This window comes from Salmo salar, chromosome 25 (genome assembly GCF_965601325.2).
Source record: "Salmo salar chromosome 25, fSalSal1, whole genome shotgun sequence".
NCBI classification, from domain to species: domain Eukaryota; kingdom Metazoa; phylum Chordata; class Actinopteri; order Salmoniformes; family Salmonidae; genus Salmo; species Salmo salar.
The window spans coordinates 19944076-19966779 of record NC_138315.1 but is presented as its reverse complement, the minus strand read 5'-3'; the positions used below and the strand labels follow the sequence as shown (position 1 = coordinate 19966779).

At 41.9% G+C, this 22704-nt stretch overlaps 2 protein-coding genes across 6 annotated transcripts in view; one reads left to right on the top strand and one right to left on the bottom strand.

Moving 5' to 3' along the window:
• Positions 1-2943: 2943 nt before the first annotated feature.
• On the top strand, positions 2944-13869 carry LOC106586313 (UBX domain-containing protein 4). 4 transcript variants are annotated; one of them, XM_014173481.3, is made up of 13 exons: positions 2944-3127; positions 3669-3771; positions 3902-3930; positions 5892-6010; positions 6217-6400; positions 6603-6741; positions 6831-6885; positions 9597-9749; positions 9930-10057; positions 10238-10340; positions 10479-10610; positions 12400-12620; positions 13078-13869. In XM_014173481.3, the coding sequence occupies exons 1-13, from the start codon at positions 3046-3048 to the stop codon at positions 13214-13216; spliced, it is 1587 nt and encodes a 528-aa protein (XP_014028956.1). In that variant the 5' UTR covers positions 2944-3045; the 3' UTR covers positions 13217-13869. The 4 variants fall into 4 exon arrangements, with proteins under 4 accessions (XP_014028956.1, XP_014028955.1, XP_045563384.1 ...); XM_014173480.3 differs by having other exon boundaries at positions 9585-9749; XM_045707428.2 differs by having other exon boundaries at positions 6828-6885.
• LOC106586314 (protein mono-ADP-ribosyltransferase PARP14) overlaps positions 13863-22704 on the bottom strand; it is a 25750-nt gene continuing 16908 nt past the window's right edge. For both annotated transcript variants that reach the window (XM_014173482.3, XM_014173483.3), the window contains exon 26: positions 13863-22631. In XM_014173482.3, the coding sequence (XP_014028957.2) occupies positions 22336-22631 (296 nt within the window). In that variant the 3' untranslated portion in view covers positions 13863-22335. The remainder of the gene's footprint in view (positions 22632-22704) is intronic.

Sequence of the window (22704 nt, the reverse complement as noted above, 5' to 3'; positions counted from 1 at the left end):
CTGCTCCACGAATTGCAAGAAGTATGAATGCGTTGACTTCCGCAGAGACTGTGTCACAGTACTGGTTACTAACCACAGAGCCTTCTGGAGTGGGGAAATGATCAATAGGAAAATCACTGGGATGTTTGACATGCTAAGACAGACATTTTGTGACTATTTGCTTTGTAAGAATGCAAATAGTGCACGTATTTTAACCCATACTATCTTAATATGGCATTACAAAGTAATGTAGTGGAGGCTGATCTATTAGCACAGTAATAAAATGCAATGTTCTATTAATCATTGCATAATACATCTCTGTGTTGAGTTTGGTGAGCTACCACACCCGTTTGTTTTTTTTAGAGGGTCTTGTTATTAATCAAAGATCCATAGTTACAAGGCAACAGTAAACATGTCGTCCCCCACGAATGATGCGGAGGGCTCTATATACATGTAGCTCCGGATTGAGAAAATTGTTTGACCGTAGGTGGAGGCGATACGTCCTGTATAAACAGAAACTCCCTTGACAACGTCCTTCACGACAGATGGGGGTATGCTGAAAATACCTCCACGAGTCGCAATAAGTATGATTTACCTGACTTCTGCAAAGGTCGCATCTCTGTAAATGCTGTAGGGCCAATACAGAAGCCAGATTGACCATAAAATACTATTTATGCTTGATCCGACAGTGTGAAAAAAATATAATCATAAAAAAATGGTCAGCGAAAAATAATATGTTTGGTGCGGGACAAAACGAGTAATTTGCTGAACATCTAATGGGCGTAGTTTATGTCCTTATGAGAAACATGTCGCTCATGAGGGGCTGCATATACAACAGTGGTGTAAAGTACTTAAGTCAATATACTTTAAAGTACTTAAGTGGTATCTGTACTTTACAGTTGATATTTTTGACAACTTTTACTTCACAACATTCCTAAAGAAAATAATGTACTTTTTACTCCATACATTTTCCCTGAAACCCAAAAGTACTGTTACATGTAGTGTGCCCCTAGCTATATATATGGTGCTGTCTGGTTTGCTTAATATAAGCACTATGAAATAATTTATACTTTTACTTTTGATACTTAAAGTATATATAAAATCAAATACTTTTAGACTTTTATTCAAGTAGTATTTTACTAGATGACTTTCTCTTACTTGAGTCACAGTATTTCTAGGCATCTTTACTTTTACTCAAGTATGAAAATTGGGTACTTTTTCCACCACTGATATACAGTGCCCTCCGTAATTACTGGGACAGTGAAGCATTTGTTCTTCTTTTGGCTCTATTCTCCAAATTTGGATTTTTAATCCAAAATGACAGTACATTATTTACCATTCATTTCTATTGGACACAAAATAATCTGAAACACAACCAAAACAAACAGCAAATGCATCCAACAAATTTGTTGAGTCACACGCTTGATGTAGTCATTGCATGCTACCGGAACAAATACCGAACTTTTGAATACTTAAATACACATAAATGAATTTGTCCCAATACTTTTGCTCCCCTAAAATGTGGGGGACTATGTACAAAAAGTGCTGTAATTTCTAAACAGTTTGCCCAATATGGATGGAAATACCCTCAAATTAAAGCTGACAGTCTGCACTTTAACCTCATATTTGATTTCAAATCCAAATGGACAATGCCATTGAGGGCTTCCACCATTTTAAAGTAGTCTACTCGATGGGGATTTCTACAAGTTGGGAGCAATCAGCCAATGAAGAAGAAAATGTACTACTTTAAAATGGAGATAGCCTTAATGGCACTGCCCATGTGTTACAGACGCGATACTGGCACAGATACAAAAATTAGTCCTATCTATCTCTATGGCATGTTCACACACGCATCTGCCCTCTCATGGGCTAGAATGGTCCCACCTGATCTCGCCTCCCGCCTGCCTTCCATCGTTGATGACATGTATAGAGCCCCACAGTGGAGGTGTCATAAAACCTAGTGGTCAAACAGGGAAATGGTTCCAATCGTTTTCTACCATTCATTCTTCCCATAGGTTTTTTTTAGAAACACTTAAAATAAGGGCTGTGTTTCGTGTGGGCTTACCCTGATGTGACGTTTTGATAACCATGTACATTTATGTCGGACAAGGTGACATCAATATATTCGGCTGTATTTACTCTCAGATTCGAAAATATTAATTGGCATCAAAACAGACATCATACAAATCCCTGCAGGCTCCTGCGCATCATCTCTAATTGACACCTTTGCTAACAGGTATTGTGTCCATTTAAAACTTGCACAAGACAGTTCACAGAATTGCCAATTTAAAGAGATGTAGCCAATTTATTCATTACTACATTTATCTAACATTAGTTAATTTCAGAGATTCTTACCTTTGCCTCGTTTCGGCAGTCTTGTCCAGATTATCATGGCATTTCTAGTTCTTTAGGATAGCCACATTATCAGCTAATTAGCGTTTCATTTTGTAGCACAAATAAAGGCGAATATATTGATAAAAGTCAGAGAGATTTACACAGTTATCAAAACGTCACGCCAGGGTAAGCCTACACAAAACACAGCCCTTATTTTAAGTGTATTTAAGAACCCCTATGGGAAGAATGAATGGTGGAAAACGATTGGAACCATTTCCCTGTTTGACCTCTAGGTTTTAAGGGTATTATGACTCATACTGTGGCACTTTATTTCCATTGTTATAGTGGTCATGTGACTATCTTGTCACTATAATATATAGTCTTTAATTTTGTAAATGCCGGATCTCACCAACATTTCGTCAAAATCGTACCTGTGGTGACTGAGATCTCGTGTGACTATGTACAAACGGACTGAGCGAGATCCAGTCCACGTCAGAGTTCTTCGTGGGGGACAGTTAGTTATCTGCACCAATTACTTCATCAGTACCACAGCGCCATCTAATGTTAATTTGGTGACATAATGAACGGACTTCAAGTCCCATAAGCAAGCATACGTATCTATGGACTACAACTTCCATCATTCTCCGTTAGTTCCTGTGACGAGATTGAACGTTCTAGGCATTTACAGGATTGAAACGATTAAACAGGAAAAGCCAACACATTTTATTAAAAATGATTTGGTTTGAAGGCTCTATTCCAGCAGCCATTATCTCCGCAAAACAACAAAGCTCCATCTTCGTCGTCGTAATAACAGGTATTGTTTTGTAGATTAGCTTGCGCAGATGTGTATGCTAGCAAAGCTAACCAGTCGAAAGATTCGCCGTAGTAGCGAATAAAACTCAAGCTCGGGAGAGCAAACGAGCCCTGTCATTGTCAGTCAGCTATTTAACTAGTTAAATACGTGTGTGTAGTTCATGGCTACATGAAACTCGAAGTGTCGATGTAGCCAATACTAACTTGTCAAAACGAAAAGGAATGACAGTTGTCAAATCGCAGCTAACTAACGTTAGTTAATGCGATTTAGATAGTTAGCTTTGGCTAGCTTCCTACTAACGTTAGTGTGTTAATCGCTAGTTGACAATTTAACTGGCTGACGGGCAAGCTAACGAGTCGCAATTATTCTGGATGGCGACTGTCACCACCAACACTAGCGGACTAAACTCCTTCCTTCACCATGGAGTGGAGTTTAGTCCGCTACACCAACACCACAGACTTGTATTGTGGGAACTGGGCATTGAGTGTCGTAGGACGAGTGATTCACCACTTCTGAAGCTGACATTCTTGTTCTCTACTAGGCGACGATGAGGTGTCAGGACAAATGATGTCCAGTTGGGAGGACGACAGAGTGGCCGAGGCCTCCTGTAACTGCTGTGTTGCAATCAAGGTTGATTCCAAGAGGTAGCCTTTATAATGGAATCCTCCTAAACTTGTGTGGATATGATGTACACTCTTTCTGTACAGCACTATCAAAATGGAAATACTAACAAATGTGATGCATTTTATGTTTAATGTTTTTCTTTTCTTGCAGTGAGACATGCACACAGTTCTCCCAAATCTGTATCCTTCCTCTCCAAAGGGTTCTTTGTTGTGTTTGTGGTCCCTAAGGCTTGATTTCCCTAAAGCTTTGTCTTTCAGACATATTCTAGATCAGTGGTTCCCAAACCTTTTATAGTCCGTATTCCTTCAAACGTTCGACCTCCAGCTGCGTACCCCCTCTAGCACCAGGGTTAGCGCACTCTCAAATGTTGTGTTTTGCCATCATTGTAAGCCTGCTACACACAAACACTATACAATACATTTATTAAACATAAGAATGAGTGTAACTTTTTGTCACAACCTGGCTCGTGGGAAGTGACGACAAAGCCCTTATAGGACAGGGAACAAATAATAATATAATCAATAATTTTGCTCTTTTATTTAGCCATCTTACATATAAAACCTTATTTGTTCATAAGAAATTGTGAATAACTCACCATAGGTTAATGAGAAGGGTGTGCTTGAAAGGATTCACATAACTCTTCAATGTTGGGTTGTATTGGAGAGAGTCTGTCTTAAATCATTTTCCACACGGTCTGTGCCTGTATTTCGTTTTCATGCTAGTGAGGGCTCAGAATCCACTCTCGCATAGGTACGTGGTTGCAGAGGGCATCAGTGTCTTAACAGCGCGATTTGCCAAAGCAAGAAACTCTGAGCGCAGCCCTATCCAGAAATCTGTCAGTGGCTTCTGATTAAATTCAATTTTCACAGAACCTCAATATCGGTAAGTGGACTGGAGGCAGGGCATGAAAGGGATAACGAATCCAGTTGTCATCCGTTTCGGGAAAGTACCTGAGTAATTGCGCACCCAACTCGGGTGCTTCGCTATATCACGTTTGACATTGTCCGTAAGCTTGAGTTAATTTGCACACAAAGAAATCATACAATGATGGAAAAACCTGTGTGTTGTTCTTGTTAATGCAGACAGAAAAGATCTCTAACTTCTTAATCATAGCCTCAATTTTGTCCCGCACATTGAATATAGTTGCGGAGAGTCCCTGTAATACTAGATTCAGATCATTCAGGTTGAGAAAAAACATCACCCAGATAGGCCAGTCGTGTGAGAAACTCGTCATCATGCAAGCGGTCAGACAAGTGAAAATTATGGTCAGTAAAGAAAACTTTAAGCTCGTCTCTCAATTTAAAAAAAAAACATGTCAATACTTTGCCCCTTGATAACCAGCACACTTCTGTATGTTGTAAAAGCGGTACATGGTCGCTGCCCATATCATTGCATAGTGCAGAAAATACATTATTTCACTGTCTTGTATGCGAAGCAGTTATTGTTTCAAAACATCTCCTGCCGTGTCACTGAAGCGTCATGAAGCAGTGTTGTTTGATGGAGGCATTGTCTGTGTAGTTTTTTTTGCCTTTTCCCCCAGCATTGTCCCAGACATATCTGTGGCAGCAGGAAGAATTAAGTCCTCCACAATAGTATGGGGCTTGCCTGTCCCAGCCACTTGGTACCTCACCATATAAGATGCTTCTAGCCCTTTTTTATTAATGGTATCTTTTATACATATTACTTCTTGAAAGTCATCTTTATTCTTGCTCAAAAAACTCCCGTGGCTTATTTTTCAAATTGTCATGTTTCTAAATGTCTGCGCAAGAGTGAAGGTGTCCCGCAAGAGTAACGTTTAATGTGATTGGATGTTAATTATTTGACTAGGCTACCTGTATTTGACATTGTGTTGTTATTTCGGATAAACAATAGATGGTTTAATACAATTTTTGGCGGTTTAATTACATTTTTGGCAGTGAAACGATGCTACTCAGGTGAGGGGGGGAAAAACTCACCCAAATGTATAGCCCCAGTGGAAAATATAAATGTACTGTTGGAAATGTGAAGAAGGAAAAAAATACATTTTTATTTGGCGTACCCCAGTTTGGGAATACCTGTTCCAGATCATGCAATTAAGTCCAATCCCATTTCTTATTATTTTTATGAGCATGGTTGGTTTGCCTTTAACTTTCTGAAAAAGACCCAGTGGTGTGCATCCCGTCCAGTTTCTTTATCGGAGAGAATGGAATCCCCCTGGAAGTTGTTGCCGGAAGTGTCTCTGCAGAGGAACTCATGAAAAGAATTGACAAAGTCAAACAGGTATGATAGCCAATTATAACACAGAAAACACTTAAACAACATCAGTAAATGGTCTCCAAGAGCACTGAGATAGATGTAAGGTAAAGGGTATCTAGTTTGGCTGACACCTGCTCTCGAAGTCTCCAGCTCGCTGTGTAGTCATGTGCGTTGCGCATCAGCCAGCCTAGAGCATGTCACACTTAACCTGCATTTCTTGTGCCTAACAGATGCACGCTCAGCAGATGGCAGGTGAGGGAGCGGATGCAGGGGCTCCCATGGAGGGGCTCCCACGAGCCACGGTAGCCTCAGAGCCAGCCCCAGCACAGCCCCCCTCAACCTCACAGGAGCTCCAGCCCAGCCACACACCACCAGCAGACACAGACAGTGCAGCAGCACCAGCAATGTCTAAAGGTGTGTTTGTGTGAGGGGTCACTTTGGAATGTTGATTAAGTAATTTTACTGAAAAGCAATGCAACAAAATTACAAGTACTTGGGCTATATGTAAATGCATGTCTGTGCATGTTATTTGATATGTGTCCTGTTGATTGAGAGATTGAAGTTGAGACACTGTCATGATTGCTGATAATGATTGCTTTGATGTGGTCCAACCCAGAATCCCTGTCCAGGCCAGCAGAAGAAGGCGGCCCCTCGGCCTCAGAGGTTGTGACCTTTGGGGATGACAGGAGCGCATCATCAGAGGACGTATCAACCAGCTCTCAGCCTGACGAAGGCCTCGATGCCAAGGTGGAGAGGTAGGACCTATATACACACACACAACGGAGGTGGGACAAAAGGTTGAAACTTGCTTTATCTTTTCAAACTGAAACCTTTCCTTCAGTAGGTTAACAAAGAAACTGGAGGAAAGACGGGAGCAGAAAAAGAAAGGAGAGGAGGAGGTAAAGAATAACTGTAGACATTGGTGTCCCATATTGACACCGCAGTAATGCAAATTTTGCCTAATCTCAATTTGTATACATAGTAAGAACTGCCTATTAATAATAGAATCGCCGGGCCTTTCAGCCTATAAGTATCCACTAGAGAACGTTGTCGGGCGGCTCCATAAGCATACACCCGGCCTCGTTGGAACCCCCTCCCAACCAATGATGGGTCAACATTCTAACAGTCTAATAAATACATTTCATATATGCTATGGGAAGAATAATCATTTGGTTGTGTTTATGAAGGTCTTAGGAAACATTAGAATATGAAAACAACTATTTCAAAGAATATTATTCAATTTTCATTAGTTTGTTACTCTAGGCTATAAGTTAAAAATGAAAAACCACTAGTTCAAGAGTTAAATCCATCACAAAGAAAATAATTTTTTGTTGTTGTTGGCAGGCCTAAAAAAACATTGTGGAAATAATAACATTTATGTAAAAATAGACAAAATAGCATATTTTACGTTTATGTTACTAGTCTTTGCTTAGCAACCTCAGCAATGCTGCCCCATGGACAGCACGGTTATGCTTTGAAAAAGTAATATTTGGAAATAGAGCTGCAGCTCTTGAATTTTGAGTTATTTGACAAAAGTGTCTTAGAAACTGCAGAATATGCTATTGCTGATACAATCACAGTTTTACCTGAATGTGACTCTGAAGGAGAATTTGATAAAGTGGTGCTCCTTTCTCTGTCAATTCCAAGATGTGCCCATCTTCATGTACAATTTGACAACTGATATTGTCAGTCATCATACTATTGTCATTTTAATCTTGTCTTTAGGCTAACTCTTATGTGTGAAATGAGTTTCTGATTGTATCGGACTCTATATTGTGCCCCAACGTCAGTAGATGATGCCTGGCTATTCTTTAAAAGTGCCTTCCTCACCATCTTAAATAAGCATGCCCCGCTCAAAAAATGTAGAACTAGGAATAGATATAGTCCTTGGTTCACTCCAGACTTGTCTGCCCTTGACCAGCACAAAAACATCCTGTGGTGTTCTGCATTAGCATCGAATAGCCCCCGCGATATGCAACTTTTCAGGGAAGTTAAGAACCAATATACACAGGCAGTTAGAAAAGCTAAGGCTAGAAATTTGCATCCTGTAGTGCTAACTCAAAAAAGTTCTGGGACACTAAAGTCCATGGAGAATAAGAACACCTCCTCCCAGCTGCCCACTGCTCTGAGGCTAGGAAACACTGTTACCACCGATAAATCCGCTATAATTGAGAATTTCAATAAGCATTTCTCTACAGCTGGCCATGCTTTCCACCTGGCTACCCCTACCCCGGTCAACTGACCGGCACCCTCCACAGCAACCCACCAAAGCCCCCACCATTTCTCCTTCACCCAAATCCAGATAGCTGATGTTCTGAAAGAGCTGCAAAATATGGACCCATACAAATCAGCCGGGCTAGACAATCTGGACCCTCTCTTTCTAAAATTATCTGCCGAAATTGTTGCAACCTCTCTTTCGTATCGTCTGTGATTCCCAAAGATTGGAAAGCTGCCGCGGTCATCCCCCTCTTCAAAGGGGGTGACACTCTAGACCCAAACTGCTACAGACCTATATCTATCCTACCCTGTCTTTCTAAGGTCTTCGAAAGCCAAGTTAACAAACAGATTACCGACCATTTCGAATCCCACCGTACCTTCTCCGCTATGCAATCTGGTTTCAGAGCTGGTCATGGGTGCACCTCAGCCACGCTCAAGGTCCTAAATGACAATCATAACCGCCATCGATAAGAGACATTACTGTGCAGCCATATTCATTGACCTGGCCAGGGCTTTCGACTCTGTCAATCACCACAATTCTTAGGCTGACTCTCTTCTCTGTAAACATCAATGATGTTGCTCTTGCTGCTGGTGATTCTCTGATCCACCTCTACGCAGACGACACCATTCTGTATACTTCTGGCCCCTCTTTGGACACTGTGTTAACTAACCTCCAGACAAGCTTCAATGCCATACAACTCTCCTTCCGTGGCCTCCAACTGCTCAACGCAAGTAAAACTAAATGCATGCTATTCAATCGATCACTGCTCGCACCTGCTCGCCCGTCCAGCATCACTACTCTGGACGGCTCTGACTTAGAATACGTGGACAACTACAAATACCTGGGTGTCTGGTTAGACTGTAAACTCTCCTTCCAGACTCACATTAAGCATTTCCAATCCAAAATTAAATCTAGAATTGGCTTCCTATAGCGCAACAAAGCATCCTTCACTCATGCTGCCAAACATACCCTCGTAAAACTGACCATCCTACCGATCCTCGACTTCGGTGATGTCATCTATAAAATAGCCTCCAACACTCTACTCAACAAACTGGATGCAGTCTATCACAGTGCCATCCGTATTGTCACCAAAGCCCCATACACTACCCACCATTGCGACCTGTACGCTCTCGTTGGTTGGCCCTCGCTTCATACTCGTCGCCAAACGACAGGTAAAAAAAAAGCCCTTAACACTTTACTGTTTGTAATTAGTAAATTCTGACAACTGAGCAATGTAAAAGACAAACATTTTAAGAAAAGTCAAGGAGCAGGACGGGGCTTATTTTTTGGGCCGATTCCTTTTACTTACAAAATCAAACTGGCGATTCTGGTGTTAATGCTTGTGTGCACCTGTATCTATTTCTGTGTGATGATGGTCAGGGTGAAATAAAGAAGGAGATGGAGAGAAGGAAGATGGGGAAGGAGATGCTTGACTTCAAGAGGAAGAATGAGGATGAGAAGACCAAACGCATTATGGATGAGCGGAACAGGGATAAGGCAGAGGAGAAGGCTGCCAGGGAGCGTGTCAAAGCACAGATCGCCCTGGTAAACAAACACATCACACTTTCACTCATAACTAATCCCTGGTTGGGCCTCTCTGATTGAACTTTCCCTCATAACTCCCTCTAGTGACCTAAAAGAGCACTGCAGGGTTTGTTGATGAAATAGCCATTGTTTGTTGTGGGAGGAGGGTAGTGGCTGGCTGATGCACCTTTATCCCTACAGGACCGCGCTGACAGAGCTGCCCGCTATGCCAACAACAAGGATGAGGTGGAGGCAGCCCGGCTGGCAGCACTGCAGGCCAGACAGGCAGAGACAGAGGCCAAGAAGGAGAATGCACAAAGGGAGAGGAGGTATGGAGCTATTCTACAGTCACAGGGCTGGAGGGGAAGTTATATATCCATGAGGAAGTTTTAAAGCAGTCACTTTCAATTTAAAAAAAAAAGTTTAAACTATTTCAATAAGTTTTATATTGTATGTCACTGCTAATGTATTTCTAGATTGTCATCAAACTGTGTGTTACTGTCCTCCAGCGCCATAGCCAGAATACAGTTCCGTCTACCAGATGGTTTATTCTTCACCAACCAGTTCCCCTCAGAGGCCAGACTGCAGGAAGCTCGGCAGTTCGCTGTCAATGTAAGATACTTTTTCTAACTCGATATAATTTAAGAGTTGGACAAGTGACTATTAAGAACATGTTCATCCTCTTTGGTGGAATATGATATTAAATATCATAATGCTGGCTGTCACTTAAGAGTTTATTTCTCCTCTCAGGAAGTGGGAAATAGGTATGGCAACTTCTCCCTGGCAACCGTGTTCCCTCGCAGAGAGTTTACCGCTGACGACCTAGACAAGACTCTTCTGGAGCTTGACCTGGCCCCCAGTGCTTCAATAGTGCTGCTGCCTGTGAGTGAGCTCCCTATTTCTCTCTGTAAACCTCTGCTAATATTGATGACTACTGGTATCTAGTGTCCATAGCTACATCTCCCATTTTGAGAATTCACAAGACAGTGTCATAGAATCGCTGCACAGTTTTATATTTACGCCTCTTAGGTTTCTTTGTGTACAGTGCATTCGGAAAGTATTCAGACCCCTTGACTTTTTCCACATTTTGTTACGTTACAGCCTTATTCTAAAATGCATGAAATTGTTTTTTTTCTCCCCTCATCAACCTACAAACAATACCCCATAATGACAAAGCAAAAACAGTTGTGTTGAAATTTTAGCAAATTTATTAAAAATAAAAAACCTTCAAATTCACATAGGTATTCAGACCCTTTACTCAGTACTTTGAAGCATCTTTGGCAGCGATTTCAGCATTGAGTCTTCTCCGGTATGATGCTACAAGCTTGGCACACCTGTATTTGGAGAGTTTCTCCCATTTGTTCTTTGCAGATCCTCTCAAGCTCTGTCATGTTGGATGGGGAGTGTTGCTGCACAGCTATTTTCAGGTCTCCAGAGATGTTCGATCAGGTTCAAATCCGGGCTCTGGCTGGGCCACTCAAGGACATTCAGAGACTTGCCCCAAAACCACTCCTGTGTTGTCCTGGCTGTGTGCTTAGGGTTGTTGTCCTGTTGGAAGGTGAAGCTTCGCCCAAGTCTGAGGTCCTTAGTACTCTGAAGCAGGTTTTCATCGTTCATCTTTCCCTCGATCCTGATTAGTCTCACAGTCCCTGCCACTGAAAAACATCCCCACAGCATGATGCTGCCACCACCATGCTTCACCGTAGGGATGGTGCCAGGTTTCCTCCAGACGTGACGCTTGGCATTCAGGCCAAAGAGTTCAATCTTGGTTTCATCAGACCAGAGAATCTTGTTTCTCATGGTCTGAGAGTCCTTTAGGTACCTTTGGCAAACTCTAAGTGGGCTGTCGTGCCTTTTACTGAGGAGTGGCTTCCGCCTGGCCACTACCATAAAAGCCAGATTGGTAGAGTGCTGCAGAGATGGGAGAATCGTCCTGAAGGACAACCATCTACACAGAGGAACTCTGGAGCTTTGTCAGGGTGACCATTGTGTTCTTGGTCACCTCCCTGACCAAGGCCCTTCTCCCCCTATTGCTCTAGGAAGAGTTTTGGTGGTTCACAACTTCTTTCATTTAAGAATGATGGAGGCCACTGTGTTCTTGGGGACCTTCAATGCTGCAGACATTGTTTGGTACCCTTCCCCAGATCTGTGCCTTGACACAATTCTGTCTCGGAGCTCTAGCTCTTGTTTTGCTCTGACATGCATTGTCAACTGTGGGACCTTATATAGACAGGTGTGTGCCTTTCCAAATCATGTCCAATCAATTGAATTTACTACAGGTGGACTCCAATCAAGTTGCAGAAACATCTCAAGGATGATCAATGGAAACAGGATGCACCTGAGCTCAATTTCAAGTCTCATAGCAAAGGTTCTCGATACTTATGTAAATAAGTTATTTCTGTTTTTTTGCAAAAATGTCTAAACCTGTTTTTTGCTTTGTCACTATGGGGTATTGTGTGTAGATTGAGGGGAATAAAATAATTGAATCTATTTCAGAATAAGGCTGTAGCGTAACAAAATGTGGGAAAAGGGAAGGGGTCTGAATACTTTCCGAATGTTATGTAGCTCCCAATGTTTGTTTTGGGAACTTTTTGCTTGTTTTCCCATCTTTTTCTCTGGTTTCCCCAGTAGAATGATAGCATTGAGAATAACGTGTTTTATATCCTTCCAGCAAACGGGACGGCCTAGCAACACGGTAGTCCAGTCGACAGCTGGAGGGGGTATCTGGGCTGTGCTGGGTACCATCCTCTACCCTCTGCTGGCTGTGTGGAGGTTCCTGAGTGGCTTCCTCTTCACCAGCCCCCCTATCCCTGGAGCAGCAGGCCCCAGAGGCCCAGCCCAGCGGCCCAACACTGCCTCTGGCTCCTCAACCTCATCTGGTGAACCAAAGAGGTGAGGCCCCATCCAGCAGTGTCCTCTATGTACTCACGGTATACAGGCATATTTTTAAGAGTAGTTGAGATTGTTGTGGTGGTACATTATGGTTAGGAGTTAGTGACAAAATGTTGCCAGGTTGTTACAATGTAATTGAATGGTTAAGCTGGTCTACTGGTCCAGGTTAATTGTTGTCAGGGGTCATAACAGCCACCTTTTAACATGATTTGTTGTAACCAGAGTGCAAAGAATTTGGAGAATTAATCTAGGGGTTTGATTGAGCAATGTGGTTGGGTGCTCTAAAGCCTACTTACTTAGTGACTTTATTGTCCCCATGGGGAAATTCTGTTGCAGTGTCATGTACACGTTTAAAGACAAAACAAAATTGACAATACAACTTTCATAACAGTTACATACCAATAAAACATGTTTAAGGCCTAGTTGGGTTATTTCACATCCATTTCCACTTTCTCAGAGAAACCCTTCGCAAACGCACACTGGAGAAGCAACCAGCAGACTTCAAACAAGATGGAAAAATCCACAGGCTACGGAACCACGAGGACAGTGAGGATGAGAATAACACTTGGAACGGCAACTCTACCCAGCAGATGTAGTGCAATAACACTGTCTCACTCTCTCCTCCCTCTCTGACCTGGTGAGGTTCCTGAGTGCGTGTCGGTCGGTCTAACGGAGGATAATGCTGATATTAGGGCTATGATTTTCTGTTATGTTTCTCTTGTCCAAGCCTGTACCCTGCTCCTCCCTTGCATGGGTAGATGTAATCAAGTTAACCTCCTGACCGTTGGCCTTCGAACAGAGATGATTTGTGTTGAAACTGTTATTTGATTAATTCAGCCTCTTAGAATACGACTGGCCAGGGGTTCCTTCAGTATTCTAACATGTCTACTGTACTGTGTTGAAGGGTTGAGACAGAGGTGTTGATTGAAGTCCTTGTCTAAAGGATATGTTGACAGCTGCATTATTAACAACCTTTTTGTGTTTTATTTAACAGTCAGTAACCCAGATGACAAAACTCAACTTAATGAAAATGTATGAGGGCTCTCTCTGGTCTGGTGGAAGGGGCTGTGTGTGTAGCTGTGTGTTTTTATACCAAGGCTGTGGCCCCCTTGGCATAAACTGCCTCCTTCGGCAGTAGAATGGGTTGTTTCTACTACTAGTTGAACATGAGAAACCACTGTACCGCTCTCATTTAATTATGGGAATAAAAATACATGTTTTTCAATAAACAAGCTTTTGGCTGACTCTATACCTTTTTTTGATTTTGTGGTTTAAGTGGAAGTCAGGTCTTATGTCATGCAGTGATATCACAGTGAACCAAAGATCTTTGTTGCTTGTACATTAGTAAGTACTCCTGCAGTGCATTAAGTATTCAGATCCCTTGACTTTTTCCACATTTTATGTTACAGCCTTATTCTAAAATGGAATAAATAACAATTGTCAATCTACACACAACACCTCATAATGACAAAGTAAATGTACAAAAATATCTTTATTTACATAAGTATTTAGACCCTTTGCTATGAGACACGAAATTTTGCTCAGGTGCATCCTGTTAGTGGCCAGACGGAAGCTACTCCTCAGTAAAAGGCACCTAAAGACTCAGAAACAACATTCTCTGGTCTGATGAAACTAAGACTCAACACTCTGGCCTGAATGCCAAGCGTCATGTCTGGAGGAAACCTGGCACCATCCCTACGGTGAAGCATGGTGGTGGCATTATCATGTGTGGAAATATTATTCAGCGGCAGGGAGTGGGAGATTTGTCCTGATCGAGGGAAAGATGATCGGAGCAAAGTACAGAGAGATTGTTGATGAAATCCTGCTCAGGACCTCAGACTGGGGAGAAGGTTCGCCTTCCAACAGGACAAAAACCTGAAGCACACAACACAGGAGTGGCTTTGGGACAAGTCTCTGAGTGGCCCTGCAAGAGCCCAGACTTGAAACCGATCTAACATCTCTGGAGAGACCTGAAAATAGCTGTGCAGCGCCGCTCCCCATCCAACTTGGCAGTGCTTGAGAGGATCTGCGAGAAACTCCCCAAATACAAGTGTGCCAAGCTTGCAGCGTCATACCAAAGGTTTTTCTGAATACTTATGTGAGTTTATAATACATTTGCTACACTAAAACGTTTTTTTGCTTTGTCGTTATGGTTTGTGTGTAAATTGATGAAAGAAAAAAACAATTGAATCCATTTTAGAATAAGGCTGTAACGTAACAAAATGTGGAAAAGGTCAAGGGGGTCTGAATACTTCCCAAATGCACATAGCCCTTGACTTATTCTACGTTTTGTTACAGCCTGAATTCAAAGTTTGTTAAATTATTTATTTTTCTCACTCATCGATACACAATACCATAATGACAGTGAAAACGTTTTTTAGAGATTTTTGCAAATGTATTGGAAATACAGAAATATCTCATTACATAAGTATTCACACCCCTGAGTCAATACATGTTAGAATCACCTTTGAAGGTGCATAATGGGCTTCACAGGCGTGGCGGGGTGAACAGCATGCCATTCTCATGCTTAAATTCAAGGTCAGAATACGCATATTTTACAACCAGAGTTTCTAGCACTTATGGGGCATTCCTACGTCTTCTGGTTCGCGTAGCAGAGCGGATGCCAAAGAAGTGAGTTGGTGTTTATACAGGAACTCTCGCCCCACCTACCGTCAACCAATCATATCAATGTGGAGCTATAAGGAGCTTTCCGCATTGATACATTTGGGAGGAGCACGGCGATGCGGTACGAAGTTCAATTTGGCCTCTGCATAACTCTGGAGGCTCCGCAATTGCGTCACACACTCCTCACGGCGCCTCCGACTACATTTTCAGATCAAGCATAAGTTGTCTTAGATGCAGCTGCGTAACATAGTTCTTAAAGAGCAATGACATACTTTGTAATATAGATCACATTTTAGAGCAAATAATTATTTATATATTTATAATAAAATATAATTAATAATAACAAATCAGGATGTGTCCAATGTGGTAAATGTAGATGGACAAACCTCATGCTTCAGCCTATGCACATTTTATCGCCACTATGCTTCATCAGTTGGGATGATAATGCTTATTGCTAATAGCCCATCTGATAATATAGTCCATGCATAGGCTATATCACATGTCAAACTCATTCCACGGAGGGCAGAGTGTGGCTGGAGGTTTTCGCTTCTGTCTCCTAGAGATGAATGTACTTTGGTGTGAAAAGTGCAAATCAATCCCAGAACAACAGCAAAGGACCTTGTTAAGATGCTGGAGGAAACAGGTACAGAAGTATCTATATCCACAGTAAAACTGGTCCTATATCAACATAACCTGAAAGGCCGCTCAGCAAGGAAAAAGCCACTACTCAAAAACCGCCATAAAAAAGACAGACTATGGTTTGCAACTGCACATGGGGACAATGATTGTACTTTTTGGAGAAATGTCCTTTGGTCTGATTAAACAAAAATAGAACTGTTTGGCCATAATGACCATCGTTATGTTTGGAGGAAAAAGGGGGAGGCCTGCAAGCCGAAGAACACCATCCTAACCGTGAAGCACGGGGGTGGCAACATCATGTTGTGGGGGTGCTTTGCTGCAGGAGGGACTAGTGCACTTCACAAAATCGATGGCATCATGAGAGAGGAAAATGATGTGGATATATTAAAGCAACATCTCAAGACATCAGTCAGGAAGTTAAAGCTTGGTCGCAAATGGGTCTTTCAAATGGACAATGACCCCAAGCATACTTCCAAAGTTGTGGAAAAATGGCTTAAGGACAACAAAGTCAAGGTATTGGAGTGGCCATCACAAAGCCCTGACCTCAATCCTATAGAAAATGTGTGGGCAGAACTGAAAGTGTGTGCGTGCAAGGAGGCCTACGAACCTGACTCAGTTACACCAGCTCTGTCAGGAGGAATGGGCCAAAATTCACCCAACTTATTGTGGGAAGCTTGTGGAAGGCTACCCGAAATGTTTGACCCAAGTTAAAAATGTTATAGGCAATGCTACCAAATACTAATGAGTGTATGTAAACTTCTGACCCACTGGGAATGTGATGATAGAAATAAAAGCTGAAATAAATCATTCTCTCTACTATTTTTCTGACATTTCACAATCTCAAAATAAAGTGGTGATCCTAACTGACCTAAGACAGGGAATTTTTACTAGGATTTAATGTCAGGAATTGTGAAAAACTGAGTTTAAATGTCTTTGGCTAAGATGTATGTAAACTTCTGACTTCAACTGTATATGCATGGTCTAATATGTTGAAAAAATGTTAAAGTAATTTTACCAATATATTATTGGGCCCATTTTTGGATGTGGAAATTATATTTTAGATAGTGTCAGCATTATTTTATTTTCATTAATTTCGGAGTAGAATGTCCTTTTTAAAAGTCACCAGAACTGAGCTTCTCAGTCATTCTACATAAAAATTATCCTGGGGAGGACCATGGATCCCTAAGCAAGGGGAATGGAATTGGCCAAACTTGCATGTACAAAATCATCCTCTTTCCCTAAAAGCATGATGGTCATGGCTTTCTTACATGAAATGGGAGATTAATTTAGCCCCCTGACAATTGATCTGAGATCGACATACATTTCAGTCATGGGATTTTCTTTTGCTTTAAGCCCTGTACTCAATGACGTGTTGTAGTTACTCCAAACAATACACTTTGTATTCAGTAAAGTTAATTTCTTTGCCACATTTTTGCTGTTTTACTTTAGTGCCTTGTTGAAAACAGAATGCATGTTTTGGAATATTTTTATTCTGTACAGGCTTCATTCTTTTCACTCTGTCATTTAGGTTAGTATTGTGTAACTACCATCCTCAGCTTCTCTTATCACAGCCATTAAACTCTAACTGTTTTAAAGTCACCATTGGCTTCACGGTGAAATCCCTGAGCGGTTTCCTTCCTCTCCGGCAACTAAGTTCGGAAGGATGCCTGTATCTATCTTTCTAGTGACTCGGTGTATTGATATACCATCCAAAGTGTAATTAATAACTTCACCATGTTCAAATGGATATTCAATATTGGCTCTTTTTTTTTTACCCATCTACCAATAGCTGTCCTTCTTTGCGAGGCATTGGAAAACCTCCCTGGCCTTTGTGGTTGAATCTGTGTTTGAAATCCACTGCTCGACTGAGAGACCTTACAGATAATTGTATGTGTGGGGTACAGAGATGAGGTAGTCATTCAAGAATCATGTTAAACACTATTATTGCACACAGTGAGTCCATGCAACTTATTATGTGACTTGCTAAGCACCTTGTTACTCCTGAACATATTTAGGCTTGCCAAAACAACGGGGTTGAATACTTATTGACTCAAGACATTTCAGCTTTTCATTTTTAATATATTTGTTAAAATTTGTCAAAACATAATTCCACTTTGACATTATGGGGTACTGTGTGTAGGCCAGTGACAATCTCAATTGAATCCATTTTACATTCAGGCTGTAACAACAAAATGTGGAAAAAGTCTAGGGGTGTAAAGACTTTCTGAAAGCACAGTATATACAAATACCGTGAGAACATTATTTGGGTAAAGACAGGACATTAAGTTATGCATTTACATTTTAGTCATTTAGCAGAAACTCTTATCCAGAGAATCTTATAGTGAGTGCATACGTCATTCTTTTTCATACTGGTTACCTGTGGGCATCAAACCCACAAAGTACCATGCCCTACCCACTGAGCTACACTATTGGCGGCACTTGGACAGGTTAGAAGAGATCATATTGATTTGAGACATAAAAGCCAGATTACTTATTTTGACATGGGTATTGTCAGAATTTCAAAAACAAACTAAACGTAAAACTGTACAGTTCACAGTTTCTGTCCCAAACAACGGCAGCTTTTAGTGAACCCAGGAAAATCTATACAATATGTTAAGGCATTAGGCCTATTATTTACCACTAAACTACACTATATGACCAAATGTATGTGGGACACCTGCTTGTCGAACATCTCATTCCAAAATCATGGGCATTAACGGTGTTGTGTTCGAGACCACCTAAAGAAAGACCGATTCAAGACCGGAGCAAATCGAGTCTGTGTCAAGACCGAGATCGGGAGGGGGACAAGGGGTCCGAGACCGACACCAGAACAATGAGAGTCCAATTCAAGACCATGATTGTAATTTTGACAAATCATTACCATAACAAGAGTTCAAAATGTCCAGTATTTCAGTGCCCATACTTCAGAACATATAGATTCTTTAGATGTTCACAATAGTAAAATAAAGCCACTCTACAAATGATTACCAACCCAAACACAGTGGGGAACAACGGATATAGAATATTAAGTCATTGAAACTGAAACGGTGCATCCTGAATGGAGGCAGCAAACAATGTACCAGGTCAGCTGTCATTTACAACCTGATAGAAATATTTTTTGGACTACCAAGAAATGTATTGGTGGATTATATTAAATCATGCATTGAACTGCATCCATCTATTCTCCCAACAATTCCTTTGTGTGCATCATGGAACGTTGAGTCAAATATAATCTATTTTTAAAACCTCTTATAAAGTTGGTTTTGTAGCATAAACTGGGAATTGTATATTTTTGACAGATTATTATATTATGATTGTCTGTCTGTTCATATCTGCAAAGTAGTTAACACTGTCAGTTTCACTTTAAACTTTAGGTCACTGGTTACTTTGTGTGCTAAACATGAAATGTTTTTCTCAATGGGAAGTAATAGTACATTTCGATTTGGAAATGCTGTGATTATTATTTGGCCCTGCTGGTCATCTATGAACATTCGAACATCTTGAAGAACAATCTGGCCTTGATGGCCTTGTACACTTATAATCTCCACCCGGCACAGCCAGAAGAGGACTGGCCACCACTCAGATCCTGGTTCCTCTCTAGGTTTTTTTCTAGGTTCCTGCCTTTCTAGGGAGTTTTTCCAAGCCACCGTGCTTCTACATCTGCATTGCTGGCTGTTTGGGGTTTTAGGCTGGGTTTCTGTACAGCACTTTGAGATATCAGCTGATGTAAAAAGGGCTTGATAAATAAATGTGATTGATGAATGGTTGTGTTTTTCTATTCTTATGATTAGGACCTACTGGCTTATGTCCGAGTTCATGGACTGCTTATCCTTTAACATCATACTGTGTGTGACTGCTGTCTTTCCATCGGCCCTATGCAGTGGTGCCTGCAGAAGTGGGTATACTCTAATTTTGCCAAAAAGTTCCCAAATGACCTGCCCAGCGAAGAAAAGGCACCCTGTATGAAAAATCCTGTTTTCCTATGTCTTTTTTGATGAGGTTTCCTACAGATTTATCAGATTTTCACTCTCAAAATCACACTATTTTAATTGAAAAAATGAAAAAAGGTCTAAGTCAACAACAATGCTTAAACCACATCAATGTGATTGGACGGGCCTGTCAGGTACCTGCTCCACAGTGGGTGTCTGCGCCCCTGATGCAAACAGCGCATGAAGACAATTGAGCATCACAAATAGCCTCCTAAGTAAACACGTCAGGGTAAAAACTTTGAACACATGGTTTGCACACACGTTGTTGCCTTAGTTAGCATATACTGGTAGATATCATAAATTGAACCGTCTTTCTTACTCTACCGGCTATCGATGTCATTCTTCTGTGAGCTGCTCCATGCCAAATCCAATTGAGAGCTGCACGCTCCTGCTGCCTGCAGATCATATTCCGCTGAAACTAGGCTATATGAGCGGCGCGCATGTGCATTTATTTCACGTGCTTTGCGATTGTGTAGGCTACTTTGTGCATGATTTCTCTATTGAACCACATAATTGATAAATCGTACCGCCTCTACACTACGCACCATTAGGGAATAAGAAGTGAGTATAAAAAAAGTGGTTATATGGTTTATACCTGCGTATACCCTCCACTACACCACTGGCCCTTTGTGTTTTACAAAAAGTGCACTCCGACATGAGTGCGCTGTTATTACGGTTGCTGGCCTTTCAGAATCACGAACCGGTCACACACTGAAGGCCTGCCTATAGGTTCACCACTGCGCAAACATGTCTATAATAGGTAAGGTTAAGATATTCAAGTTTCAAGAAAGGTGTGTATATATTTGGCCTGGCGATGCGGTTTTATGTGCTGACTGAATGGAAGCTGATAATGAGTTTTTTTTACTCCCCTTACAAAAAAAGATAGCCGTTTTGAAACTGCAGTCGACTGGTATTTCGGACGCAGTAATTGCAGAATTACTGCAGTTATACTGCACTGTAACTGCAGTCACACTGCAAAATTACTGCAGTAAAAAAAACGTATTTTGGACGCAGTATACTGGAGTTATACTGACTCTAACTACAGTTATACTGCACTCTGACTGCAAACATTTTTCTGGTCTTGAGAAGAAATTACTAGTCCTCACTGTCTGAGACAAGACGACAGTGAGACAAGACCAAGACACTCAATATGTGGTCTCCAGACCGGACTCAAGACTGAGACAGGTCTTGAGTACGACTGGGCATTAATATGGAGTTGGTCCCCCCTTGCTGCTATAACAGCCTCCACTCTTCTGGAAAGGCTTTCCACTAGATGCTGGAATATTGCTGCAGGGACTTGCTTCCATTCAGCCACAAGAGCATTAGTGAGGTCAGGCACTGATGTTGGGTGATTAGGCCTGGCTCGCAGTCACATTACAATTCATCCCAAACGTGTTCGATGGAGTTGAGGTCAGGGCTCTGTTCAGGCCAGTCAAGTTCTTCCACACCGATCTCAACAAACCATTTCTGTATGGACCTCGCTTTGTGCACAGGGGCATTGTCATGCAAAAAATGGAAATGGCCTTCCCCAAACTGTTGCCACAAAGTTGGAAGTATAGAATCATCTAAAATGTCATTGTATGCTGTAGCGTTAAGATTTCCCTTCACTGTAGCAAAGGGGCCTAGCCTAGCATGAAAAACAGCCCCAGACCATTGTTTCTCCTCCACCAAACTTTACAGTTGTCACTATGCATTGGGGCAGGTAGCATTCTCCTGGCATCCGCCAAACTCAGATTCGTCCGACGGACTGCCAGTTAGTGAAGCGTGATTCATCACTCCAGAGAATGCATTTCCACTGCTCCAGAGTCCAATGGCGGCGAGCTTAACACCACTCCAGCTGATGCTTGGCGTTGAGCATGGTGATCTTAGGCTTGTGTGCGGCTGCTCGGCCATAGAAACCCATTTCATGAAGCTCCCGACAAACAGTTATTGTGCTGACATTGCTTCCAAAGGCAGTTTGGAACTCAGTAGTGAGTGTTGCTACCGGGGACAGACAATTTTTGTGTGCTACGCGCTTCAGCGCTCCCGTTCTGTGAACTTGTTTGGCCTTGTTTGTTGGGCTGTTGAGCCGTTGTTGCTCCTAGATATTTTCACTTCATAATAAGCAGCACTAACCAGTTGACCAGAACAGCTCTAGCAGGGCAGAAATGTGACTAACTGACTTGTTGGAAAGGTGGCATCCTATGATGGTCCCACATTGAATGTCACTGAGCTCTTGACTAAAGCCATTCTACTGACACTGTTTGTCTATGGAGATTGCATGGCTGTGTGCTCGATTTTATACACCTGTCAGCAATGGGTGTGGCTGAAAGCGCAAATCTAGTAATTTGAAGGGGTGTCCACATACTTTTGTATATATAGTGTAGTTTCTACAGTTTATAAAGTGCAAATGTTACATTTTCCAGTATTGGCGTTTCAGTGCTGTATTCTTTAAAGAAAAGGCCAACAGGTGCCTCTCTCTCTCAGACAGTGTTGAAGCTGATGAGGTAGTCGGGGTAGGCCCCTGCATCACAGAACACCACATAAATAAAGGGATTCTGCAGGTCATTGACAGCACAGTCATGCAGGCCCTGATGGAAATCAGTAGGGTTCAGAGGGTTCGGCTCCTTCATGCCCCCCACCCCTAGGCAGGGATTACCCACTAGCACCCTGGCACGGTACATGTACTTTAGCCCACTGGCATCTGGGTTGGAGTAGGCATCCTGGCACGAGTACCACGGCTCTTTGGCAAAGTAGGTCCCATCCCCGTAAACAGTAGCTGAAACCAAAGAAAATCCAAAAGATTCGAGAAACCGAACGATTCAAGAAAGTTTCAAGGAGTTAAATATGGA

Coding starts and splice junctions, on each gene's coding strand:
- LOC106586313 (XM_045707427.2), top strand. CDS start 3,046: ATGATTTGGTTTGAAGGCTCTATTCCAGCAGCCATTATCTCCGCAAAA. Junction 6,011..6,216: donor GAATTGACAAAGTCAAACAG/GTATGATAGCCA, acceptor TGTGCCTAACAG/ATGCACGCTCAGCAGATGGC. Junction 10,611..12,399: donor CTTCAATAGTGCTGCTGCCT/GTGAGTGAGCTC, acceptor ATATCCTTCCAG/CAAACGGGACGGCCTAGCAA.